Below are 27958 nucleotides of genomic sequence, written 5' to 3' on the forward strand. Positions count from 1 at the left end.
CAATCCCTCCTTTAAGATATCTCATTCGATCTTTGCTCTTAATCCTTGAATTTAATTCCTGTGTCTTTTTTTTAAGATTTTATTTATCTGAAAGAGTTACAGAGAGAGGTAGAGACAGAGAGAGCTCCTCCACCTGTCAGTTCACTTCCCAGATGACTACAATGGCCGGAGCTGCGCTGATTGAAGCCAGGAGCCAGGAGCTTCTTCTGGGCCTCCCATGCGGGTGCAGGGACCCAAGGACCTGGGCCATCCTCCACTGCTTTCCCAGGCCATAGCAGAGAGCTGGATTGGAAGAGGAGCAGCCGAGACCAGAACTGGTGCCCATATGGGATGGGATGCCGGTGCTTTAGGCCAGGGCTTTAACCTGCTGCGCCACAGCGCTGGCCCCCTGACAGTGTCTTAAACCAAGCTGGTGTAGAATAGAATTCAGCAGATGACAGTGTTGCCTAATCTGCCTCTTCTACCCCTCGCTGCAGCTACACACACACAGCTCTGCTTCTGGTTAGTAATTGGGAGGCTACTGAAGCTTTGTGGAACATCAGAAAGTCAGAAAGCTGCTAGATTGAACATCCCGAATCCAAAAACCCCAAGTCTGAAATACTCTGAAATCCAAAGGTACTGCTCAGAAAGTTCTGGATTTTGGAGAATTTTATATTCTTTTTTTAGATTACAGATGCTAATTTAGCATTCTTTTTTTTAAAGATTTGTGAGACAGAGTTACAAAGAAACAGAGTGGTCTTCCATCCGCTGGTTCACTTCCCTAGATGGCCGCAACGGCCAGAGCGGATCTGAAGCCAGGAGATTCCTCCGGATCTCCCATGTGGATATAGGTCCCAAGGACTTGGACCATCTTCTATTGCTTTCCCAGGCCATCAGCAGGGAGCTGGATTGGAAGTGGAACAGCTGGGAATTGAACTGGTGCCCATATGGGATGTCAGCACCTGCTACATAGCACCGGCCCCACTCAACCAGTATTCTATGATGATGTTCCAAAATACAAAAAAAAAAAAAAAACTGCAAAATTTGAAACACTTCTGGTCCCAAACACTTTGGATAAGGGATACTTACCTGTAAAAGAGTTGACAGATGAATGAGGCATGGACGTCTCCCAATCCACACGTGGGTCTTATTTGGCCTACATTTAAAAAAATGAGAAACAGAGTGCTCCTATCACTCCCCAGTTGCCTGCAATGATTGGAATTAGGGGGCTGAAGATGGCCAGGAGCTGGGAATGCGTGGCAGGAACCCAGTTACTTGAGCCATCACTGCTACTCCCAGGATCTGCATTGGTAGGAAGCTGGAGTCAGGAGTCAGAGCCTGGTCAAACCTGATACTCTGATAAGAGATACAGACGTTCTAATCAGGGGCTTAACTGCTATGCCAAATTCCTGCCTCTGCACTTTTTAACCTTAGTTTATTTATTTGAAAGAGTTACAGAGAAGGAATGGCAGAGGCAGAGAAAGATCTTCCATCTGCCACTTCACTACCCAAATGGCCGCAAAGGCCAGGGCTGGGCCAGGCAGGAGCCAGGAGGCTCTTCAGGGTCTCCCATGGGGTGTGCAAGGGCCCAAGGGCTTAGGCAATCTTCTGCTGCTTTCCCAGGCAAAATAGCAGGGAGCTGGATCAGAAGTGGAGCAGCCAGGACTTGAACCAGTGTCCATATGGAATGCTGGCACTGCAGGTGGTGGCTTTACTGGGGCTATAGCACCAGCCCCCCATCCACATTTTTTAAAAGTCTTATTTATTTGAAAATCACAGTAACAGGGAAAGAGGAGAGAGTAGAGGAAGAGGGAGGCAATCTCCCATTTGCTGGTTCACTTCCCAGATGCCTGCAACAGCCAAGGCTACAGCAAGCCAAAGCGAGGAACCAGGAACTCCATCTGGGTCTCCTATGTGGGTGGCAGGAACCTGAGCACTTGGGTCATCGCTGCCGCTTCCCAGGTGCATTTGCAGGAGGGTGGATTGGAAGCAGAGGTGGGACTCAATCCCAAGCACTCCAATATGGTATGTAGGCATCTCAAGTAGTGGCTTAACCCACTGTGCCACAATGCCTGCCTCCTACATTTATTCTGTAGAAATACAGGATCTGTCGCAAACCTTTCAAAACCCAGAGGTTTCACATAAAGTTCTAGACTTAGAAAATCTGGTGACCTGAGGTCGAAAATTTCTACTTAACAACAAATAACAGCTGCTCCAAGTTGAGGCAGGAGCTCCATTGGTCATCATGGCCCCCACTCCACTCACTCATGGCACCTGTTTATAACATCTTCCCCCTCTCACAAACCTACACCCTGGAAATGGCTAACACGGAATTTCTGAATCTTTGTACCACTCACTCCTGACTCAACACTTCGCACATCAGGATTTCTTTTTTTTCTCCCAGAAAACTGAGCATACACTTTTGAAAACTGGAGAGAAATCAGCCTTTCAATATTGGAAAGCGGCTGATGTGGCTTCTTGCTTGGGGGCGTCTTGACTTCCCTCACCACACGCCTTATTGCCACTTGCTTGGGAGAGCTGCAGGCTGCATACAGCTCCCCAGGGAGCAGCTGTTGGGATGTTTGAGGCACTGAGTCATGCAGAGGACAATTAAATTGGGCATTAAATATGGATTGCTTTGAATGGTTTTTATTACCACGTTGTGAGCTGACTGCATTTCAAGTATGCTTGCACTGTGTGATGAGATAGTATAATTTCCTCCGTGGCAGGACTTGTCACCCGCACATCAGCTCTACTGACCTCTGCACCCTCCACTGTCTGAACCAAGTAACAGCCCCCGAGAAATCTCAGCTCCTACAGCCAGGGTGACTCCCAGGAACTGACAAATGGAGGGTCTCAATGTCAGCCCAGTGACTACATCTTTACATCACCGATCATTAGCTACTTTTGGAAAGCTAAATGCCCACGCAGCTTTTACAAACACAGGTCTGGAGTTTTGGAGAGAGCAGCCAAAGCTGTTTGGATAATGCGTACTTTTTAGCTGTGCTCCTCTGAGTTACACACTGAGGACAGTAAGTTGGGTTTGCAAAGGTCATCTCTGCAGAAGCAAGTTGAAGGAAAATGGCCCCAGACCGAGCACATGGTTCTCATTAAGTAGACTGATGAGATATGAAGATGGGAATCAGTTAAGTGGCACCACAGTCTTTGGGTTAATTCAGCCACAAAAATAAGTTCCAGCTGAAAGATGATCACTGTTCTGTATGCAGGAAGGTGCCTGGCATCAAGCCTACGCAGGCTCACAGCACGTGCGTGGCTGTTTTGGAAATGGTTTCTGTGGGTAGCAGGATTCTGTTGCTGGGCTTGGCAATGTTTGGGTCTGTTTGCCTCAAGGCACAGATAGCACGGCGGTAAATGGGTGTGGGGCTGGGCTTGGTGTCTGGGAGCCAGGAAGGGAGAGTAGAATGGACTGATGAGCTGTGCTACAGGTAGAGTGTGTGCTAGCTTGTTTGTGGTTACCCAATTTTAAGTAAATATGTTCATAACCATCAGATTCCTTGGCTTTGATAGGAAATACCCACTTAGTAGCCTACGTAAAATGAGAACTGAAAAATACAATATCCTGAAGAAAGACTATGCCATATAGATTTTCAGTTCTCTGGTGGCTAGACCACTTATCAGATTTCCATTTCTTTTCAGAAATAGCTTAAGAGCAATGTTTCTTGGAGTCCAAGTGTGAATTTTTTTATTGATTGTTGAGACTTTGGCCATGTGTTCTTTATTGCAGCCTCCCCTCAGCTCCATCCAATACAAATATGACATGTACTGGCAATATTCCCAAGTATTTCAATGTGAGAATCTGGTGTGTCTTGAGAAAAATCACTTCATGACTTATTGATGAATTAACTAGGCATGATTTTTTTTTCCTTTTTTTTGACAGGCAGAGTGGTCAGAGAGAGAGAGGTCTTTTTTGCCATTGGTTCACCCTCCAATGGCCGCCACGGCGCCATCACGCTGATCTGAAGCCAGGAACCAGGTGCCTCTCCTGGTCTCCCATGCAGGTGCAGGGCCCAAGAACCTGGGCCATCCTCCACTGCACTCCTGGGCCATAGCAGAGAGCTGGCGCCCTGGCCAGGACTAGAACCTGGGGTGCCGGCGCTGCAGGCGAAGGATTAGCCTATTGAGCCGTGGCGCCGGCTGAATTAACTAGGCATGATTTTCACAGGGTTCATCTACCTGAATTTATCACAGAATTCAATCTAAGAAGAAAAACTAAATGAACTAATTGAAGACATGTCTTTTTTTTTTGAATGTTAGTATTAAAGAACCTCCCATCCCATGTTTATTGCATTTGTCAAATTTTCCCCTAAAGAAAATGAGCTGCAAACCTCTCCTTCAGTGGCTGGGCTGGCTTTCTCCTGTTTGTCCCTCCAGGCCTACTCCTTGCTCCTCCCTGCTCTGCAGACCCTGTGGCTTCAGGTCATGCGGGATGCAGGTGGAGAGCAAGATCAGGATCTTTAATCCTCAGCTCCCTCTCTTGGGGGTCACTGCAGTTGGCTACGTCCTCCAACCTGGGCAGCCTCCTCCCCCCACCCCCAATCTTCTTCTCATTCTCCCTTGGGCCATGACCAGCCCAGAGGTACCATCCCATCCCGCTGGTTTCCTTTATAGGGCTGCCAAAACCTTTGCAAAGTCTATTAAATCCTTAAATTATCCTGATTGGAATGTGTGCTTTGTGCTGGGACCATGTTCAATCTGCAGAGGGAAGAAGAGGATTATTGACCCCTTTTGGTCAAAAAGGAAAAAAGGGGCCACAGTAGCTTAGTCGAAGCATTGCTCTAAAACCCAGCCCAGAGCTTCTGGAAACCTGTCTGGCTCGGGCTGGTCTGAACTCTTGGGGGTTCAAAACCCTGGGCCTCCATGTCAGGTGGGGAGCACCCCAGGCTTGCTCTGAGAGTAACAGACTTGGAACAGCAGATCGACTCCCCAAGGCCTCAGAATGTCTTGCTACTGCGTGTCACTGAGCGTAGAACCCAGCGGGTTCTATCTGTGGCCCCTGCCGCTCGCCTGACAGCTGGCACACTGCTGTAGGACAAGGAAAGGACTGGCTGTGTAACGTTTTTCCAAACACGCATGCTGTATCATCCTCCAAAAGTGATCCAGTTTGGTTGTCATTTCTCTTTTCCAAAGTTCTAGTTTGGCAGTTCCTCCTTTACAACCTCCTTTGATCTGTAAACAAAGGTAATGGGGACTTTCGGCTGAAATTCAAACTTCAGAGTATCTTTCTAAGAGACTGGTTGGACTTGGAAATGAGTACATTTTCTCAACGATTTTGCTAATTGTGAAAATCCCTTTCACTGTGGATACTGAGAAGGCCAGAGCTTTGGTTCTGCTCTGTGTGGAATGGGGACATGCTCATAGAACGATGCCAAGCACCGGTGGCTACAACTTCGGTTTTATTTTGTGTGCTTTTTTATAGGATATAAATAATGACAAAATTACAAAATTTATAACTGGAAGCCCAAGCTTATTTACACATATGCTTCTGCTTCAGCAAAGCTGCTATTGACTTTGCTCCTATACAGTCTCCTTTTGGTACCATATTTTAGTGTTATTTTCCTCTCCATTTACTACATACATATCAACAGTGAATAGGCAAAATATATACAAGGAACTGTTCAGTTCAAGTAATTTAATATTGTATTAAAATTTTCCAACACTGAACTAAAACCATATACATTTGTCAGTTTGAAATAAAATTTAGTTATTTTCCTCCAAAACTCACCAACTGATGAATGTAACTGATAATCTCAGGTTTAAAATAATATTGGTTAATAAAAAAACATTAAGACAATTCCACAATTTATCAATATCGCTATAATGAATTTCAAAATGATTCACAATGTGATTGGTTAGAACAATATACATTAAAATGTTATTTTTCTCTATAATGATATTGGTATTGTTTATATAATTTGATTCTACATAAATATACATTATGGTATCATACAAATACTCCACAGAGACATTAAAAAAATTAAAATACCTTAAAGAAATGTAAGTAAATTTTATTTAATCAAATAGTAAGCAAACATCTTTTTTTGTTTGTTTCAAGAAAAATTTTATTACTTTGGAATTTCTTTTTTTTTTGTATTTGTTTTTTTCTAGAAAAAAAATTTTTGCAATAGAATTTTATTAACACCTTTCTCAAGCAAGGTTTCCATGACAGAAATCTTGACAGCAGGAGCCCTAGATTATTTTTTGAACATGTTCTTTAAAACACTGAAGATTTAAAAAACCATCCTGGCAGCTACGGCTGCGTCAGCACTTCCGGTTCCAGGCCAGTCTGCCTGCCCGCTTCTCCTGCTCTGGTGGCGTCACCAGGATTTGCCACACCCGAGCCTGTCTGCTTGGTTGTAGCAGTAGAAATTTAGTTATTTGAACTGAAACCAGAAACATCCCTCACAACTAACTAGTTTTCTTATCAATGCATTAATGATACATTCTTTTAATAAAAATATGTAATACAAGACACATTTTTCTGTGCATAATAAATTCCTCTGTTTTAAATCATTCTTAAATCTTGACTCAATCATTAGATTTAAAGGTTCTCTTTATCTGACATAGTTGATTACATATAAAAGCCACAAATATAGAAATTGGGGAACGGAATTTCCTGGCAATCATAGGGGGTCGTTTCTGTTGTCATTTGCATTAAACCATAGTCTGTGATGCAATGATTTTACAGATGCTTTATGGGGTAGTTCTGTTCTGATTTTACCTTTCAAGCTGCTGACAGTGTACGCTAAACTCTCGATTAGTATTCTTTTAGGCAGTATTAGAGATCCCCTTAACTTTTTTTTTAAAGGTATTATCCCCAAATCAAAGCAAGTATTGGGGTGGAGTCTCTGGAAATACCTCGGGAGGTGGCGAGGAGGGGAGCCCGGCGCCAGGGAACCCATCTCAACTCCCACCTCTCCAGGGTGGCGGCCGGAGAGTCTTGGTTGCGTTTTCCGTCACTGGTGCAGAAAGAACTTCCCCAGGAATGGCCAGCGGCCTTTCGCCCATGACAAGGCCACACTGGCAGAGCAGTCTTCCTCCCGGGCAGGGTGGAAACGGAGGCGAGGGAGAGCCTGCTCCGGGACGGCTTGGTGAGCAAGGCACCGCGAGGACGGGAGCACGGTGAGTATCAGAAAATCGTGGTTTCATACTTGGTATTAATTCCCCTCTTGGCTTCTTGCCCTGGCTCCACAATCCACGGCAGATTGGCCAGAGTCTTTTGCTCAGACGGGTCGATCTGCTTGAAAACAGAAAGGCTAATTCCTGTTATCTGGTAGTTGGAACCACTGGGACCCTTGTGAACTCCCACCCACCCAGGCCCCATGCAGAAGGCTCCCTCTGATAGGTTCCTTAGCACACATCATGGCATATGTTTTAAAAATTCATTTAGGGGCTGGTGCTGTGGCATAGTGGGGTAAGCCTCCACCTGGGGTACCAGCATCCCGTATGGGTGCCTGTTTGAGTCCCAGCTGCTCCACTTCTGATCCAGTTCCCTGCTAATGTGCCTGGGAAAGCAGTGGAAGATGGCCCAAATGCTTGGGCTCCTGCATCCTCATGGGAGACCCAGAAGAAATTCCTGGCTTCGGATTGGCCCAGCTCTGGCCATTGCAGCCATCTGGGGAACGAACCAGTGGATGGAAGATCTCTGTCTCTCCCACTGTCCGTAACCCTGCCTTTCAAATAAATAGATAAATTCTTAAAGAATTTATTTAAGTGGAAGACATAGAGCTTCCATCCACTGGTTCATTCCCCAAATGCCACAACAGCCAGAGCAGGTCCAAGCCAAAGCCAGGAGATGGGCACTCAATCCACGTCTCCCAGAGGGATGGCAGGGACCCAAGTACCTGAGCCATCACCTGCTGCCCCCCCCACCGTGACATTAGCAGGAAGCTGGATTGAAAGCAGGGCTGGGACTTGAACCGAGCACTCCCACTCAGGATGTGAGCATCTTAAGCAGTGGCTTAACAGCTATGCTAAACCCTTGCTGTGTAAGGCACTGGAAGGGTGACTGTGAATGAGACACAGCCCTTGCCCTGTAGGGCCCAGAAAGACCACACCAGGAAGCCAAGCCCTGCCATGCTGTAGCTGTCACCCCCAGTGTTTCCATCACAGCTGGAACAGAGTCCTAACTCGGCCCTGCCGCCTGCCCTCTTGGCTGCGGTATGCCGGTTTCCCTGCTGTTCCCTGCACCCTGGCCCATTCCTAGGGACTCTGCCCACATCACTGGCTCTGATTCCTGCTCTTCTCCAGGTAGCCACCCGCATGCTTATGCCCCAATGCCATTCAAGCCCCAGCTCCAACACCACCTCCTCTCCTAGAAGCCTTACTTTTTACCCCATATAAAACGGTCCCTTGGCTTTCCTGCCTTCTGCTTTCACTTCATTCTTCATGATGCCTGGCACCATGTACATTGTATCTGTTCATCTTCCACTGCAGTGGACACTCATGAAGGTGGCCTTTGTCTATTTTGGTCCCTGTTGTTTCCCCCAGAACTTAGAAAAGCTCCTGGCAACCTAGTAACTCACAGCCACGGACTGAGTACTGTTGAATAAACATTATTAAAAGGATGCGGGGATGTTTAAATGGAACGGAAGAATCAGCAAGTGTCAGCTTGGGAAAGCAGGAGGAGGGCATGGAGGGAGCTGGCACAGCAACTCTGGGGTGCCCGAGGGAAGGGAAGTGCCCATGCTGGGGCTCGTGTCGGTTCCCAGAAGGGGAGACAGTTGAGAGTGAAGGGGCCTATCAGGCGGTCTTGAACCTAACCCCACTGTGTTCTAAAATGCCTTAGTCTTCATGCATACAAGGTCATCAGCTACTGCCGGGGCAAGGGTTGAGTTCTGCCAGAGGGCTGGGGCCGGACCTTCCCCACACTGCTTGCTTCATCCTGTGCTGTTGCCATGTCAGGCTGCCTGCTCTGCACAGGGACACAGAGGTCAGGGGTGGAGCGGAGGCCCCCCTCACTCCTCTTGCCCTGTGAGCTCTGGGGTCCATGCCGTGGGCTGCTTTCTTCCATGTTCTGACTGTGTCTCTCTAAGGGTGTTATTTCTTTTTTTTTTAACTTTTATTTAATGAATATAAATTTCCAAAGTACGATTTATGGATTACAATGGCTTCCCCCACATACCGTCCCTCCCACCCACTACCCTCCCCTTTCCCACTCCCTCTCCCCTTCCATTCACATCAAGATTCATTTTCGATTATCTTAATATACAGAAGATCAGCTTAGTATACATTAAGTAAGGATTTCAACAGTTTGCTCTCACACAGAAACATAAAGTGAAAAATAATAGATGATTTTTTTAAAATGAAGATGAAATCAGATCAGACCTATTGTCATGTTTAATCCCAGTGAGAGTCAAGTTGGGAGTTGAATCCCAGTGAGAGTCAAGTTGGGAGTTGATAATTTCTTCTTCTTTTTTTTTTTTTTTTGCAGAGGATCAGTTTAGTATACATTAAGTAAAGATTTCAACAGTTTGCACCCCCATAGAAACACAAAGTGAAATATATTGTTTGAGTACTCGTTATAGCATTAAATCTCAATACACAGCACATTAAGGACAGAGATCCTACATGAGGAGTAAGTGCACAGTGACTCCTGTTGTTGACTTTACCAATTGACACTCCTGTCTATGGCATCAGTAGTCTCCCTATGCTCCAGTCATGAGTTTCCAAGGCTATGGAAGCCCTCTGAGTTCTCCGATTCTTATCTTGTTTAGACAAGGTCATAGTCAAAGTGGAGGTTCTCTCCTCCCTTCAGAGAAAGGTACCTCCTTCTTTGATGACCTGTTCTTTCCACTGGGATCTCACTTGCAGAGATCTTTTGCCAGAGTGTCTTGGCTTTCCATGCCTGAAATACTCTCATGGGCTTTTCAGCCAGATCCGAATGCCATTAGGGCTGATTCTGAGGCCAGAGTGCTATTTAGGACATCTGCCATTCTATGAGTCTGCTGAGTATCTCACTTCCCATGTTGGATCACTCTCCCCTTTATTTATTCCATCGGTTAGTGTTAGCAGGTACTAGACTTGTTTATGTGCTCCCTTTGACTCTTAGTCCTTTCATTATGATCAATTGTGAACTGAAATTGATCACTTGGAATAGTGAGATGGCATTGGTACATGCCACCTTGATGGGATTGAATTGGAATCCCCTGGTATGTTTTTAACTCTACCATTTGGGGCAAGTCAGCTTGAGCATGTCCCAAATTATACATCTCTTCTAAGGGTGTTATTTCTTAATAAATGGAATTTGGATGCCAGTTGAATGGGATGGATCTTGAGGCTGGTAAAGAACACCAGTGTTATTTATTGTCTGTTTTCCTATATCCCAGCGAAGGTGTCTAGAACATTCTGTAAGCCCTATGGCAACCAACCCTTTATGCTTTTCTGGAAGAAGTCTATGGAGGTCAGAGGCAAGCCACAAGCAGGCATCTGCTGTGAACAGATCTATCCAGCCCACAAAAGAATGAATATAGTAGTCTGACAGGTAACCCCCACAACATTCTGAAGATTCTTGCCTAATCATTCTTAAAGCTGAATGTGTTAAACCCATCCACAGGTTCTCATTTCTTTATCTACAGACATTCACTGAGCACCTGTGATGGGTCTGGTCTGAGATCTCAGTGTACATGAGACTGACGAGCAAGTAAGTGACAAGATAACACATCTCCATTAATAAATGCTAGGTAGTTACAAGCAGGTGACATGCTTAAGTGTGACTGGGTGTCAGGAATACCCTCCCCATGCAGTCAAGTTGACAAGATAGGGTCAAGTCCTGCAGAAGTCAGGGCAGGAGACTCCAGGTGGCTGGAGCAGGTGGCACTAAGGCCTCAGCTCAGAGGGAGCCTGGTATATTCTAGGAGAGGGAGGGCCTGTGCTCCCAAGAGAAGCGTGGTGGGAAGTTAGGTTCAAGGTGTCTGGGCCCAGCGGGTGCTGTGGTCTGACATCTGTGTGTGGAGGGAGTCAGGAGTGCACAGAGGAGGCTGGGTGGGAGGAAGTAGCCTAGACTAGCACAGCGCCAGGGGCGGCAGAAGGGACACTTGTTTTAGGGCAGAGTGGGTGGACGTGACTTGCTCGTGGGCTGGATCTAGAGGTGGGGTGGGGGATTCTTGGTACACGCCTCACAGTGAACAGCTGTGCCCTTTACTGAGCTTGGGAATATATGGAGGAAGAGGCTACTGAGGGCAGGGTAAGCTCCCTGTTCTGGACATACGGAGTTTCAGGTATCTGCTAAATTCAACATGGACTGGAGTTCTGGGGTTCCAGGGAGAGCACCGGGAGCTGGGGGGTACTGGGTAGAGGTTCTGCCCCCTTGGCGATGGCAACTGAAGCCTCAGGGCACTGCACTGGAGCCTTCCTGGGCCTTCAGGTCAGATTCACTAGGAATGGCAGTGGCAGCACCTGGCACCCCTCTTGGTCCCTGCAGGTGACAGAGGAGTGGACTTTTCCCTGAAGCCTCCCAGTTCGTAGACTTGCTCCCTAAGATTTTGCAGGAACCTGAGACAGTACTGACACCTGCCAGGAGGAGGCCAAGAGGAAGGAGGAGGCAGGGGAGACCCTGGAGTCTAAGTGGTACCCACACCCAGCACCCCTACCCCTTCCCTCCCATCTGAGGTTTCTACTTACCACCGACTTGCGAATGCTGACGCGGGGCTTGGGGATGGGCTTGGAGGGTTTGTTTTCAAAGCTTTCTGGAAGTGTGGAGGAATGGCCTCCTTTTCTTGCTTGTAGTGCTAGCTGGTAAGCGACTTCAAATGCCTGTCCAAGTGTCAGGATGATTTCATAAGCTAAATTCTGCAAGAAGAATGAGAAAGTCTTTACTACGGGCATTCTGCAAGTCAGAACTGGTAGTATGTGAGAGGAATACCACGGGAGGTGGACCAGCCGGGGCCTTGAACTCCTCCACCCAAGGTAGCAGTGATTCGGTGGGTGTCTATGAGGAACAGGACACTCCAAGACCAGCTGAGGGTCTGCCTGAGGCGCTGGTTGCTGGCACAGCATACCTGCCGACAGCCATGAACCTCCTGGGGACGAGGGCCCACACACAGCCCGCTGGCCCCGGAAGCCCGCTCCGTGCAGATCTGCCTTGTGCTCCCAGGGCTGTGGACTGGAAGGGGTTACCGGTGGCATTTCAGTGCAGTCCTTGGAGCCTGCCCTGCCTGCCAGGACATCCCACACACACCATGGGAGGTGTGCCTGACAAGCCTGGGTCTTTTTACCTCAAACATCTGGGATTCAGTGAACATCTATGAAACACAATCAAAATCTAATTTAAGCTGAGGGGAGAGGCATTAGTCATGCTTGTGGAGTCTCACAGTCAGGGCGGCACGCATGCAAACAGGGCTCAGACAGAGCCAATTATCTGGCTCTTTCTGGAGGCTTCTGCACTCCCTGTGGGTCCACTCTCTATTTTATCATCAAATCAGCAACAGACAGGAGGCTGTAGGCCAGAGCGCCTTGCCACGTAGCACCTGGAGAAAAGATCTTTTCTCTGGCCCTTCTCACGAGGTTTTCTTCTCCTCTCTTCTCCAGAGAGGTTGGATCTTCCATTTCTGCCTCCAAGAACGGCTCCCGTCTCCACTTACTGGGGACGCAGGGTCTTTCTGCACTGGGACTTCATGAGGTCACAGTGTATCCTGGAAGTGACCCATGCTGGCCACAGAGGATGTTCTCAGGTCACTGCGCCAGCCAGGAGCAGCACAGTCTGTCACCAGTCTGCATTCTAGAGCCTGTCCCTGGTACATTTAGTCTTGGTTTGCTCAAGGACACAGAAATGGCCCGTTCTGGGGGCTGGCCTTGTGGTGCAGCAGGTTAAGCCACTGCTTGTGATGCCAGCCTCTCATATCAGAGTGCTGGTTTGAGTCCTGACTGCTCTGCCTCCGATCCAGCTCCCTAAGTGGAAAGGCAGCAGATAATGGCCCAAGTGCGTGTGCCCATGCAGGAGACCAGGATGGAGCTCCTGGCTTCTGCCTCACCCAGACCTGACTGTGTAGCCATTTGGGGAGTGAACCAGCAAGTGGAAGATCTTTCTTTCTCTTTGTAGCCCTGGCTTTTTTTTTTTTTAAGATTTACTTATTTATTTGAAAGGAATATTTATAGAGGGGCAGAAAGAGGGGTCTTTCATCCACTGCTTCACTCCCCAAATGGCCACACGGCTGGAGCTGGGCTGATCTGTAGCTGGGAGCCAGGAGCCTCCTCCAGGTCTCCCACCTAGGTGCAGAGGCCCAAGGACTTGGGCCATCTTCTGCTGCTTTCCCAGGCACATTAGCAGGGAGCTGGATCAGAAGTGGAGTGGCAGGGACTTGAACCGGTGCCCATATGGGATGCTGGCACTGCAGGCAGCAGCTTTACCTGCTACTCCACAGCATCGGCCGCTGTAGAGCTGCCTTTCACATCCATCAATTGATCAATCTTTAAAAGAAAAAAAAAAAAACAGTGCTTCTGCTTCTGTGGACATTGCAACCACACCTTCCTCATGCCTAAGCACGTGGGAGTCAAGTCCCTGGTTTCTGGGCAGAAGTATCTGAGACAGGTGTCACAGGACGAGGATAGACAGGGAGATGCACGATGTTCTTCCAAGGAGGCCCGGGAGTTCTGGACTGGTCAGGTTTCAGATCGATGCCAGGTCCATGGTAACTGCCTTAGTGGGGAACACTCTCTGAGCTCAAGGGTTGGTTTGACGGAGGATGCTCCTGCTCCCTTTGGGCTCCCTGTTAGGAAACGATGGCCTGGGAGGCAGACAGCTGCTTGTTGGAGACCCTGCCCCGTGCACAGCAAGCAGAGCACTTCCTGGCCATGAGCACCGAGCCTGTGTTTGCCTCGCAGAATGAGTCAGGCGGTAAATTAGTAACACATCAACAAATGATAGCGGAGGAGGCCGAGAGACAGCTCTGACCGTCCCTGCGCGAGGAGGCCGAGCCTCTCCACTGCCTACACGCAGCACAGCACTCACTTTGCTTTGGCTCTGCTGCTCCGGGCTTGCATGGGTCCCTCGGGAAGGTGGGTGGGGGTCCCGACCTCTGTGGGCTCAGAATGAGGTCGAGGGCTCTTGATCCCGCTCCCCACTACTGCAGAAGAGGGCGAATGGCCACCTGTTAGGGACATGCAGCAGACACCCCGTGCTCTGGGCTGGCACTGGACTGGTGGAAAAGTGATACAGGGATTCCTTAATACGCAGCTTCAGACGCTGGAACAGTGAGGCTCCCTGAGTGTGAATTTCTTTATCAATCTAAAAACAAGTTCCTGAACATGAGATCTCCTTAAAGCTCCGGTGTTTTCAAATAAAAGTCAGAGATGCTCACTTGAGCAAGTGAGACTTTTCACATGACTATTACGGGGAGCCGAAAGCTTTTGAAAGGTAACAGGAGACAAGTTCTGCCCTCTCATTTTTAATTAGTTCCGTATTAGAAAACTGCTCAAAGTCGACACACAGGCAGCCTTGGGAACTAAGATTTCCTGCCAAACGGCCTCCCCTGGTTTGGCCTGCATTCTCTTTGACGTCTAATTTGGTTTTATTTTTGACTGCTTTACAGTGTTCTTTTGTGATTCCATATGGAAAGGGCATTGGGCATTGTTCCCTCCCTCTCTGCTGAAGCCTTTGTGTCTGAAGTGTCAACCTGCAAGTCAGGGAGGGCCCCTGGGCACGGAGGCACGCCTACCCTGTTACCTTCCCAGCATCCCAGGGCTGCTGCGGGGACGAGGCACTCATTGATGGAGCCTGAGGACACACGTTTGGATGGAGGAGAAGCCCTGTGTGCACGGCCATTTCTCCTGCCTCTCTAAAGAGCAGCCCCACGACTTAAAACGGGAGGAGAGTTCTTATGAGAGCAAAGAGCTCTACTGGGACAAGGCTGCCAATAGCAGCGAAATGTAAGTCATTTACATATTAATAACAATATTACATGTATTAATGTTAACATAAAGACTGTAAATACAGACTGTGAGGAGTCTGGACCTCTGGAGACACTGCCTTGGGAGAATCAGTCCTGGTGGAGAGGTCTGGCCACGCGGAGATCACCAGACTATGAAGCTGTCTGAGCCTGGCATGGTGAGAGGCCCCAGGTAGGGAGTGAAGGAGCCTTCTGGACCTGGGAGCTCTGGGCAGATGGCCCCAGGGGTTCTCAAGCCGGGAACAGCACTGCCGTACCCAGCCTCACCCCGGACTCTGAGTTAGGAGTGTAATGAAATGGAGGCTGTTGTGTGCCCTATGTTTTGGGACAGTTTGTCTCCCGGCACATGACTGGAGCACCCTGGGCCAGCAGTGTGAGCGAGAGGAGCAGTACTGAGCACGCAGGAACATTCCTAGCCCCGGCCCTTGCGTGGGGAAGCAGATGACTGTGACCCACGCTGGTGACAGGGTCACATCTGCCAGCTGCAGCCACAGAGCTGGAGCATCCCTTCGAGTCGGCACAGTCATGCTTCAGCTCCAGTGACTGCTTCCCTGAGCACGAAGTCAACCTTGGCTAGCTGTGCGCTCATTCCTCACACCTCTCAAGTGCCGTAACCCAGACCCTGTCTTGGCTCCTGCCTCGGTAGCGTGCTGGTCTTCTGTAAGTACTTCCTACCTTCCCGAGCCAACCAATGAAAGACAGCACACATGTGTGTATCTGTGAGCATGGGGAGGGTGATTACCCTGATCAGTGATGACACTGATTTGCAGTGGGGATTAAAAATCCTTTTTAATATCACATTACTGGATGGTCCTGAGAATCACGACTAATAGCTAGCCTAATGTCAATACTGGCCAACATTTATAATCTCTGTGCAGTATACTATGCTAAGTGCTCTATGTGAACTATCCCATTTAATCTCAATTGCACCTCTATTAGGTAGGTCTAGTCTTACTTATTCTCTCATATGAAAAAAAGGAGTAAATACGTGCAATCACGTAACTTTCTAATGAAGCCAACACCTAGCCGGGCTGGGATTTGAACCCAGATGTTGTGATGGGTCCCCTTCCCTTCTCTTTGCCAGGCACTGAGATCTGTGGACCAAGCCTCAGTAGAGGAACCTGAAGAGGCAAGCTTCCGGAGCAGGAGGGCTAGCCGGATTTGCCATGGGCTCCTCTGTGCCCGGCCTGTGGTGTGGGGACGAGCTCATCGAGTGACACAGGGTTGTGAGAGCATCTGTCAAGTCTCTTGTTCTTTCCAATGGAGGCTCATATAGAGGCCAAGAGGTGTCCCCCATTGTCCCCTGTATGCCAGTCACTGAGGGTAACCTACCCAGCACACTGCTCCATCGGGTATTAGACTGCATCAGAGTGTGGGCCTCCTGTCCCCTAGGAAGAGTTCAGGCCACTCAGGTTATCATACCGACCTGGCACATCATCAGGGCTTTTCCATTCGTGGTTTGGAAATCTTTCAGGCTCAATGGCGTATATGCAAGAATATTCAGTATAGTGTATAACATTTTCATTAATGGGGACTTACGTATACTACGTAGTTCCATGCAGTGGAATTCTAGGCAGCTATTTAAGTGAACATTTGGAGACTATTTACCCCATGCCCCGTTCTACGCAGGATTTAAGGCAGCTGACATGGCTAGGTAGGATATGTGAGAACACACAGATACACAGCTGAATCAGGACAACACAGACTAAACGGAAGGCGTACACCAGGGGGAAAGTTACAGCATCAATATGCAGACCAGAGAGTTCTCTATTGTTTTTAGGGCTGAGCCTGAGTTTCCTGGAGGTCAAGGCAAAAAGGGAAATAGGATAATTATATGCTGCTTATTTCCTTGCAGGAGAAGTATGCTTTTTCCTCTCAGAAAACAAAGCCTCAGAGACACTGACATCTGAAAGTTTTGTCCTGGGTCTCACTAGAGATACTGTGTACGAGTCTCTTCTCCACACTGTAAGTCTCTAGAACACGAGATGGTTTCCTAGAGGGTCCCTCAATGAAAGTGCAGGGCAGGCATTACTGGTAGCCTCTGGGAAACACTGAAGGCAGACAGCCCAGGGGCATCCCATATGGGCTCACTGAGGCCGGGTCTGGGTTTGGATCTTGGCTCTGCCACTTTCTAGCTATGTGAACTCGGCCAAGTTAATCAGTCTCCCTTTCTTGCTCTCCAAGGTGGCTCCGAGCCCTGTTCCTGGGATGCGGGAAGCGACACCTCGTGTGAGTTGCTGTGTTGCTGCTCCTACAGCCTTCTCACCATTATCCCTGGACATGGAACATGGTGAAGAATCGACTTCCTACTGTCCCCTTCCATTTCCATCGAGCTCCTGGAAGCTGATCTCTTCTTGCAGCCTGACGAGGCTGGCTCCCTGTGCCAGCTTGGGTCCCTATGTGCTCAGCTCTCTGGACTTGGAGTAGAGAGGTTTTGAGGTTTCAGGTTAGAGGAAGAGCTGCTATTTTCAAATTCAAATGAGCAGATGTTATTGCTCCAGGGCTTACTTTCTTCAACCATTACTGCCAGTGTGGTTGACAAGGTAGGCCCAATGCAGCCCCAAGTCTCCCCGTCATCTGGTGCATGTTTTTTTTTTTTTTTTTTTGGACAGGCAGAGTGGACAAGGAGAGAGAGATACAGAGAGAAAGGTCTTTCTTTTGCCATTGGTTCACCCTCCAATGGCCGCTGCGGCCGGCGCACCGCGCCTATCCGAAGGCAGGAGCCAGGTGCTTCCTCCTGGTCTCCCATGGGGTGCAGGGCCCAAGGACTTGGGCCATCCTCCACTGCACTCCTGGTCCACAGCAGAGAGCTGGCCTGGAAGAGGGGCAACCGGGACAGAATCTGGCGCCCCGACCGGGACTAGAACCCGGTGTGGTGACGCCGCTAGGCGGAGGATTAGCCTAGTGAGCCGCGGTGCTGGCCTGGTGCATGTGGTCTTAGGGAAGTGAGTGAGAGGGGAGGAGACAGCCCAGGGGAGGTGGCCCTCTGAGCCCAGGCTGTGAGACTGTGCTTCACAGTGGGCCTTCTGACCTCTCCAGCAACGCTGCATTATGGACACAAAAGCCCCATTTTCTACTGCTAGAATTGAAGCATCAGAAACCTACAGGCCCAGACTTGGCTGTTCTTTGGCCTCCAGGGGTCAGCAGAGGTTCATTATGTTGTGAAGAAGGCATAGATCTGGACACATTCAAGGAAAGCACTGAGTTTGCACAGAGCCCAGTGTGGAGAAGCCAGTGTTGGTGAGCAGAGGCCATAGGCAAAGCCTTCCATCACCCACCACTGCCCCGAAGGGACAGCCCTGAGAAGCTAGTCTGGCCCAGGGAACCCCTTGTCCCTTCCACCTGACAGTCCAGGATTCTGATTGGAAGCTGTTGTCTTTTACTCAACTACACATTCATCTTTGCGATTCATGCACAGTTGAAGCCAGGTGAAAGGGCAGCCCATTGCCCAGAGGCCTGACTGCAGGGGTCAGCAGTCCACCTGCTAGTGCTTCAGGAGGCAGTGCCTAAGAAAGAGGCTGGCTTAGCTATTCTAATTGGCCAAGCAGTTGTCTGTTATAAAACAACCCATTTTCTTTGTAAGATATCCTTTGCCCTTCTCCCACCTTTGCACGAATGACTCTCAGCCTAGAAGACAAACCTGAGGCATCGATTCCTTGAAGAGCCGTCTCTGAATTCCTTTCCTGTCTGTGTCCCCCCAGGCTCAGTAAGGTGGTCATAGCTCTACTGACTCTCGTGGCTTTTGTCCAGATTTTCTCTTTATAGGTCTGACTCCCCGGATGGCTGAGCTCCTGGCAGGTGCTAGTCTCATCTGGTTTTGCATGAATCTGGCTCAGAATATATGAAGTATCGCTTGTTACGTTAAGCTTGTTAGATGAATTGCAGCAAGGAAGTCGCCTCAGAGGTACCTGAGATAAGGGGCCTTGCATCGTAAGGATAAGGTAAGGGTGAGTGTCCATGGCCAGGGCCGATTCCTCCATTCTGCCTTCTCTCACAGTGAAGCAAAGGTGAGCAGGGTTTTAGAGGAAAGTGTTTCTCTCTCTCTCTTTTTTTTTTTTTTTTTTTTTTTTTGACAGGCAGAGTAGAAAGTGAGAGAGAGAGACAGAGAGAAAGGTCTTCCTTTTGCCGTTGGTTCACCCTCCAATGGCCGCCGCGCTGCAGCCGGCGCACTGTGCTGATCCGATGGCAGGAGCCAGGTACTTATCCTGGTCTCCCATGCTGGTGCAGGGCCCAAGCACTTGGGCCATCCTCCACTGCACTCCCTGGCCACAGCAGAGAGCTGGCCTGGAAGAGGGGCAACCGGGATAGAATCCGGCGCCCCGACCGGGACTAGAACCCTGTGTGCCGGTGCCGCTAGGCAGAGGATTAGCCTAGTGAGCCGCGGCACTGGCCAAAGGAAAGTGTTTCTCAATCTAAGTCTTGGGTGGAATCTCCAGGGAGAAGGACCCCATTTCTTTGCAGGCTGTACTCTGCTTCTACTTTTTGTTTTTCTAAGACCTGGGGTAAGCCTCATCTACAACTTGCTTCACCCATGTCCTGAGGCAAAGATAGCTTGGAGAACATTCCAGGCATAAGCACAGAATTGACATCTCTTTAGTTCTGCCCATAGTCAGTTCTCTCAAGTAGCAGCCAGAAAGTAATCTTAATAGATTAGAGATGTAAATATTGTCCAACCACAGGTCTTCAGCATTTCAAAATAAATATCAGGAATTCTGCTAACAAGCCTATCTAGGATAGGACTGATATCAACTGTCCAAAATGCACACTGCTTCTTTACGGATAATTTCTGCTAATTCAAAGAGTTATGAAAATATTTTCTTCACACTAAATATAACAGGAGTACTTGTAGAAAAAAATTTTTTTTGACAGGCAGAGTTAGACAGTGAGAGAAAGAGACAGAGAAAAAGGTATTCCTTCCGTTGGTTCACCCTCCAATGGCCGCCGCGGCTGGCGTACTGCAGCCAGCACATCGCGCTGATCCAAAGCCAGGAGCCAGGTGCTTCTCCTGGTTTCCCATGCGGGTGCAGGGCCCAAAGACTTGGGCCATCCTCCACTGCACTCCTGGGCCATAGCAGAGAGCTGGCCTGGAAGAGGGGCAACCGGGACAGAATCCAGCGCCCCGACCGGGACTAGAACCCGGTGTGCCGGCGCCGCAGGCGGAGAATTAGCCTATTAAGCTGCGGCACTGGCCGAAAATTTTGAAAATAGTTAAACAGAGAATAAAGAAGAAAAAACAAGTTTCACCTGTAAAATTCCACTGTTGGAGAAACAGCTACTGCTAACATCTTGGTGTATTTTCTTTTTATATTTGTGTCTATACACATACTTTTATATGCTATATGAATATTTATATGTGTGGATTTAAAAACAAAGTTGGAATATTTTATGTGCTGTTTCATAAGTTGCTTTTTTCACCTAATGTTATAGAACTATTTTTGCATGTCATTAAATGTTCTTAAAAACCAGATTTCTAAGGGTGCCAGGAACATTCTGCCACTGTATCTGCCAGGGTGTGAGACTCCATGTCTCACCCAAGTACAGGAAGTCAGGCCTTGCTCATTAAATCATGACTTGCTCTCTTGTAACGTTCCAGGTGCTCCATGGAATGTGGGCCATGGTCACCTCTGTCCTCACAGAACCACAGTTGAAGGCAGTTGCTGGCAGGCTTCTCACACCCACCCCAGAGGGACTGGCCTGCCAAGGCAGAGAGGAAACAGTGTTTATCCTGCTACTTGGTGAGGATTTGTAGAGGGAGTGTGGAGGACAGAGATCTGCCAAATTCCGACTTCTCGATCTGCAAGAATGAAAGCTCCTAGCTGAAGCTGCAGTAAACTTGACCTGCCTTGCTGGACCTTGGAAATGGGCACTCGCCAGTTCAGGCTCTTCTCATTTGCCCTTTGGTGTCCATTTCCTTGACTTAGTAAACACAGCAGAGTCATCGCTTGGCACCTTCAGGGGAGTGGATCCAGGACCCCCACGATACCAGAACTGCAGATGCTCGAGGCCCTCGTATACAACAGCGTAGTATCCCAGCCTTCTGTAGACGTTCCATCATCTCCAGATTACTTGTTATGCATAATACAATGAACATGCTGTGGAAATAGCTTTATACTGTATTGTTTGGGGAATGATGAGAAGGAAAATAAGTCTGTGCATATTTAGTTCAGACAAATCTTTTTCTCAAATATTTTTTTAAAAAGCTTATTTTAATCTACTTGAAAGGCAGAGTAATGGGTAGAGAGCTTCCATCTACTGGTTTATGTCCCAAATGCCTACACAGCACCCAGCAACTTGAAACTCCATCCAAATCTCCAGTGTGGGTGGCAGGGGGCCAAGCACTTGAGACATTCGCTGCTTCTAGGACCATCAGCAGGAAGCTGGTTTGGAAGTGGAGTAGCCAGGACTCAAATAGGTTCTGCAATACCTGTTGCCTGTGCCCCGTGCTGCAGCTTAATCAGCTAAACCACAATGCCCACTCCCTCCAATATTTTTGGTCCACAAGTGGTTGAATCCCCAGATGTGGTTAAACTTTTGGCTACCAGAGGGCTGACTATGAGTATAAATGACTTTTTTTTTTCTTACCACAGATGCCTACCTTATGCCCTGAGATCATCTTTCGAAGTGAGTTGTCACACCTCCAAAGTCACCAAATGTTCACATCCAGCTAAGTGTCCCACGTCTGGGGGATCCTGCCCTGCTGGGTCCTGGCACAGTTCCAGGACAGAATAGGTATGATTTTATTGAAACTATTCATTTCTGTTGCTGCTTCTCCAAGCTGACTGTGAGCTCCTGAAGAGCAGGGATCTGTGCCGACTCCTGGTAGGCCCTCCATAATTGCAGGAATGTGTTTCCTATGGCCTCTGTCTTTTCCCCTCAGATGTGGACCACTGGCAGCAGTAAACTATACGTTGCAAACCCAGCGCTGGGATGCAAATCCTCACCCAGGTCTGACTATGAGGGCACCAGCATTACCATGACACCTACTGCCACTCTCCCTGTGCTTAGCGCTAAGATTTACTGAATACCATGCGCTGGAAACAGGTCCGAGTCACCACATTCAGTCTCTGTAATTCCATAGGAGCTGGGTGCTGTTGTGATCTCCATGTTACAAATAAGGACACTGAGGCTTAAAGGTATTCTTGCCAAACTGTGAAGCTAAGAACAGCCAACTTGGAGTCTGAGACAAGGATGATTCTAAGGGCTGCAACCCTCAACATGATACTTGATTTTCAGTTATTTAGGAGGGGATTATAAAGAATGCAGTTGGTCCTTGGTATCTACGCCTTCTGCACCTGTAGGTTAAACCAACCCAACCGTGGACAGAAAATAATAGAAAAATCATGTTTTCTGAACATGGACAGGCTTTTTTCTTATTACCTTAACAATTCAGCATAACAACTGTGTACATAGCATTTACATTGTATCATGTGTAATCCAGAGATGATTTAAAGTATATAATAGGATGTATGTAGATGCTATACAAATCTTATATCATTTATATGTAAGAACTCAAACATCTACAGAATTTGGTATAGGGGAGGTCCTGAAATCGATCCCACCCACTCTCTGTACCTCCACACCCTGTACTGAGGGATGACTAGATACATAAAAATCCTCAAGCAGTCTACCTGGGAAAAATTTTCAGAATGCCTGTTTTCTAACTTTACAAAAAGATGGGTTCCCTCTAAGGTGCTGGTAACAATCATGAGAAAAAAAGAAAAACTATTAATCTCTGAATACACATTCATCTTTGGCTTTATGGGGGCCTTAGTTAATTCTTGGTGATTCATGCCAGTGGAGAGGAGCTATGGATGAACGAACCCTACCAGTGTGAATTTACTAATTCTTTTTGAGGGGTGATGGTGTGGATGGACCACAGGACCAGGACTGCTACTTTTTTATTCAGTGAGGGCCATTTGCTGCTCTTTGGAGCTCCTGGGTATCTCTAGCAGCTGACTTGCGGATGGAATTCAGCTGGCTGGAGAGGGCTTTCACTCTCAACGTGAAAGACCAGCCAGGGAATGTGTTACAGTTCAATACTAAGCACTCTGTGCTTTAGCATTTTCTTAAATTGACATTTATATTCACAGTAGCACAAATGGTCTGAGGGCCATTTTTAGGTGGAGAAATAGAAGTGGAAACCACCTCCTTCCAGGTACTATATGTAGTTGTAGGATGTCCACTGTCATCAGCGACAACAAACATACTTTTGCATCTCCAAGTTCCCACTTTGTAGAACAACCTTTGCAACATAAGCCATAAATACTTGGCTTCAGGAACCTCAAACTGTTCCATGGCTATCATCTCAGTGTTTAAGAAAGGGCTCAGGAATTTAAATTTCAACAGACTGAGAAAATTGTAGCAGAGCCAAAGTCAGAAGCTGGTGCAGGTCTCGACTCTAGAAGTTTCTTTCTCTTTTGTCTTGGTTTGCTTGGTACTGACTGGTGGCAGGGCACCATGGTGCGCTCACACAGTCCCTGACCACGTTTCCCTGCAGGCTTTCATTTCTCTCCCACTTAGATCCATTCATGGCCCGTAATCAGGCAAGAAAGCACATGGAAGAGGAGGCTCTGTTTCCGACCTGCACTTCCTACCGGCTCCAAGGCCTTCGCTTCTTACGTATGCCTGAGCCTGGTTCGGCTGTACCACATGCCACACACTGAAGATGACACAATTTGGGAGTTGCAAGTAAGAGAAAAATAAGCATGGTTAAAAATACCAAAGACTGCAAATGTGTTCTTCCCAGAGTGAGAATTAGCAAGGGTCTAGCAGCAGAGTCACAGCTTTTAAGTTTTTTTTTTTTTTTTTAATTTTCAACAACTCAAGCTATTGGATGAGGTCCTTCCCTGCTTTTTAAAGCAAATATTATACTCCCACAGAGACTGCATCAATTTTTTTTTCTGATCTACCTATATCAACTCCACAATGTCAAAAAATTCTTGGAAAAAATGGAATTAAAAGATAAGTTTTATTTTGGTACAAAAATGTTTGAAATGCATACCTAGTTTTTTTTTTGTAATACACATTTCCATGAACTTTTCAAAGGCACCTCAAATTACTGAGAAATCTTGAATGAAGTGAAGAAAATGTAGAAGAGAATAGTATCCAAATTATTTTAGTTATACCTGCTGCTTACCTATAGGGGCCATTCTCCCACTTAATCCCATCTGCGTGGAATTTCCCACCACACATTTGAGAAGAGTGGAGGAGAAGAAAGTTGAATGTGTTTTAACTCTCACAACTCTGAGTCTCAGAACATACCCTTCTTTCCTTCCCACCCTTTCTTCTCCCTCTCTACCCAACAAGGTAGAGTTGGGACATGTCTCGTTATTCAGTGGGTGAGGCGTGTTCCAGGCCTAGCAAGTATAGACATGAATAGAAATCGGCTCTCATGGCAGTGAGAGCATAGATGCTGGAATTCAGAGCAGGCTTGGTTGCCCACCTAGGGGTATGTGCTGGCTTTTTTCTTGACAAGCCTCATTCCGTTTCTGCTCTAGTCCTATTGGCATTTGCCTTTCATCTACAACTGCAAATAACACAAACTGAATTTATAGTAGATTCTAAGTAATAAAAATAGGCTCATAGATCATCAGGTATAATCTTTCCCAAAATGTGTCAGATGCCACCCCTGTGAGATGCTCTCCAAAAGAGGGTCTCAGTGCCAAGTGAACTTGGGAAGTACAGCATACTCCACTCTGCCTCATACCTGTGCCCACTCAAGGCTTAGCACTGTCTCTGGTAGGTAAACCATGTTAAACTCATACTCTGGCTTTGAGCCTTCCTTCCCAGACCATAGATTCTGTGTGGGAAAATTCTAACCATTCATAAACTAGAAACTTCCTGAATACCACTGAATTTTCCTGATGACAGCAGCTAAAGATACGTGATGTTAGTACATAAACATACGTGTGGCTCATAAAAAGTCTACAAGGTAAAAGCAGCAGTAACTTTGCAGTTAGAAATATACGTGTACTTGTCTGTACTAGTGAAAAGGTTAAATGTATACTTGGGGTACCAAAAGGTATTCTTTACTTTTCTGCCCTTTGGAGCAGCCCAGGGGACTGACTCACATAAAATGGATTCGGGGCTGGACTGAAACACTGAAGTGCCTTATATAAAACCCATGCTCAAAGAAGCTTTTTTTAGTGCGCGCATAGCTTGTTGCACCTCAAAAGTGCTCAAAGGCTCAGGTCATGGCTGGTGGCCCTTTGTTACTGTCTTTGAAGTCGGACAAACCGTGTTCACCTAGAGGATTAAACTGGTGGATCTGTGTAAGATGAAAATCCTTCGGCGCTGATGTGAGAACCCTAAGCTTGTGGATGTTGATCCTAAAGCAAACATCTGGATGAAAAATAAAAACGGAAGCAATTTCCATATGTTTTCCAAATGTATCAGGGACAAAATACTGATGATAAAACTCAACAACTGTAGTCTAACAATTTTTACCCCTACATTTCACTTCAATCTCCTGGTGTCACATAATACAGCTAACAAACTTAAGGAGGCAGATGCCCTTTAGGTATCGTTTTGGTCTGGGTGTAGAACAATGCTTTTTATCCTCTTACTTAGGAAAATGATGTATTACTACCACGCTTGGGGAAAGGCTGGGATTTATGCTGAAAAGTATCAATATCAATGCTAGTGTTCAATGAAAACACTGCAAAGAGGCAGCAAGGTCTGTGGAGTCAATGCCGTCCTCCTGTTGCTTCTATTTTTATTTTTATTTATTGTTCCTACTTTTTCAGTTATTTTACAATGACAGTGGAACGACTGGGTAGAAAATATATTTCAAGGAAGTCTATTTTGCCCTTTGAGCAGAAGGGTCGGGCTGTCAGTAGTCAACAAGAAAGGGAAGGAACCGACACTCCACATTTAGTATTTATGAGGCAGTCTATATACATTCTGCTTTTTAAATGTGTGAGGTTCAAATCCTTATCTTTGCTTTACAGGTGAGGAAATCAGGACTCAGAGAAGGTTTAAGATCTGGGTGTGAGGAGGCAGTTGGTGTGAGATGTGAAATTTGGTCCTTTTTTTTTTTTTTTTTTTTTCAGGACACCCCTCTAACTCCTGAAAACCAAAATCAATATGGATGCTGCCAACCTGGCTCTAACTGGAGGTCATTATGTTAAGTGAAAATAAGCCAGACTCAGAAAGACAAATATGGCATGGATTCAGTCATATGGGGAATCAAACAGCTGGTATCGTAGCAGTTGAGTGTAGAATAATGGTTACCAGAAGTTGGCAGAGTAAGAGGAGGAAAGGATGGGGAAGGGTTGATTAATGGGTTTACATAGTTTTAGTTAGGAGGAAAAACTTCTGGTGGTCTACTGCACAGATAATGATATGATAATGTATATTTCCAAAATGTGAAGATTTTGAGTGTTTTCCTTATAGAAATGATAAATGAGGAGATAGGTATGTTTACCCTGATTTGAATGCTACACATGCATTTATGTATCAAAACATCACATGGTACCAAAACTAGATTTAATTTTAAGTGTCTACTAAAAAGATTTGAAAAGTAGTTGCTGTTCTTTGAAAGAATTGTGCCACAAAGTGTTACCCCACTATTGGTGACTGGACTGTCCAAGAGAAATACAAGTTCAAAGACCTCACAAAAGACTGCAGCTGGGGGTTGGTGCATAGGGGATAAGCCACTGCGCACAGCCCCAGCCTCCCATACAGGTGCCAGTGCAAGTCCTGGCTGCTCTACTTCTCCAGCCCCCTGCTTCCTGCACTCACAGAGGGGACCTGGAGGACCTCTCTCTCACTGTAGCACTGCCTTTCAAATAGATAAAATAAATCTTAGAGACCAAAGTGGATGTGGATAGGACCTCATTTGTCTGAATTTCATAAGAATGGCAAGTTAAGGCACCAGAGTCCTAATGCTGCGCATCCTGGTGAGCCTGGAGCAGAATGGCTTCAGTCAGCAGCAGCATCCTGTGCAGAGAGGCAGCCTGAGCTACTCTCAGCAGCCAGGAGGGTTTTGCTTTGCAGGTCTTCCTGTTCCCTCCTACCACTCTCATATGATTCTCCACAGGGCTCCCAAAATAGAATGAATGTTTTTAAAGGCCTGTGAGCAATCTTTCCCATTTTCAATTTTCAAAAACTGAACAGGGTGAGCATGATGCAAAGGTTTTGGGCATGAGCCTGACTGATGCACCCTGGGGTGGTATAAGTTTCGGATTATGGTTGGCCTCAGCCCATGGTATCTATCAGAAACTGGAAAATATTATTTCAAGGGGTCTTCTATGAATGACATTGAACCTGGGCTGGCCTTTCAGAAATATTATACACTGCAATGTCCATTTCAAACCCAGTGAGCAGGGCAAAATAACCATACTAAAGTCGCATTTTCAAATTCTGCTAAATTTATGACTAACCAGCCAAACCCCGGATTTTCCAGTTATTATCTATATGGGTCTGACTGGACTTGTATTCAACAAAAAGAAACTACAAATACCAAATGAGACTAACTTACCTATTATGCCTTAGACATGGCTACTGGAGGACCTGACACAGGTATGGAAGGAACAAGGAGGCTCAAAAATCTGTATCACACTTTGCCACCAGATAAAGAAGGGAATGTCTCAAAGTGAAGCATGTTAGCAGCTGAATAATCAAACATCGAGCAGGCTTGGAGTTCTAAGCTGGAAGGAAGAGTTAAAATACAGGAAAAGCTGATCCTACCAAAATATACTTGGTTTTATGGGTTGAATAAAACTTCACGAGGAAGCTCTAACCTCTAGAATCTCAGGATGTATCAGGTGACTGTTTGCCGATCTGACTGGTGTCCTCATAAGAAGAAATATGGACACAGACATCACCCACAGAGAAAAGACCACAGTGAGAAGGTACCACGTGCAAGCCAGGGAGGTCTCCCAAGAAACCAAACCTGCTGACACCTATGGCCTTGGGCTTCTGGTCTCCAGAACAATAAGAGGGTAACTTCTTGTTGTTTAAGGCACCCACCTCCCCACAGGCTGTGGCATTTTGTTAGGACAGCCCTATCACACTAGTACACTTGATATACCTCAAAACTACATAACCAAGCCAGAAGATTGTTAATTACAAAT

General features: G+C 47.0%; 1 protein-coding gene across 27 annotated transcripts in view; it reads right to left on the minus strand.

Annotated features, from left to right (window-relative positions):
* Positions 1–5376: 5376 nt before the first annotated feature.
* The window catches only part of ANKS1B (ankyrin repeat and sterile alpha motif domain containing 1B), a 1216905-nt gene continuing 1194323 nt past the window's right edge, over positions 5377–27958 (minus strand). For 18 of the 27 annotated variants that reach the window (XM_051846553.2, XM_051846549.2, XM_051846548.2 and 15 more), the window contains 2 exons: positions 11620–11787; positions 5377–7237 (listed from right to left, as the gene is read on the minus strand). In XM_051846553.2, coding sequence (XP_051702513.1) covers positions 7127–7237; positions 11620–11787 — 279 coding nt within the window. In that variant the 3' untranslated portion in view covers positions 5377–7126. Of the gene's footprint in view, positions 7254–11619; positions 11788–27958 lie in introns of all 27 variants that reach the window. The other 9 variants (XM_051846554.2, XM_051846542.2, XM_051846541.2 and 6 more) reach the window with 2 other exon arrangements.

The sequence above is a fragment of the Oryctolagus cuniculus genome, chromosome 11, assembly GCF_964237555.1.
Source record: "Oryctolagus cuniculus chromosome 11, mOryCun1.1, whole genome shotgun sequence".
NCBI classification, from domain to species: domain Eukaryota; kingdom Metazoa; phylum Chordata; class Mammalia; order Lagomorpha; family Leporidae; genus Oryctolagus; species Oryctolagus cuniculus.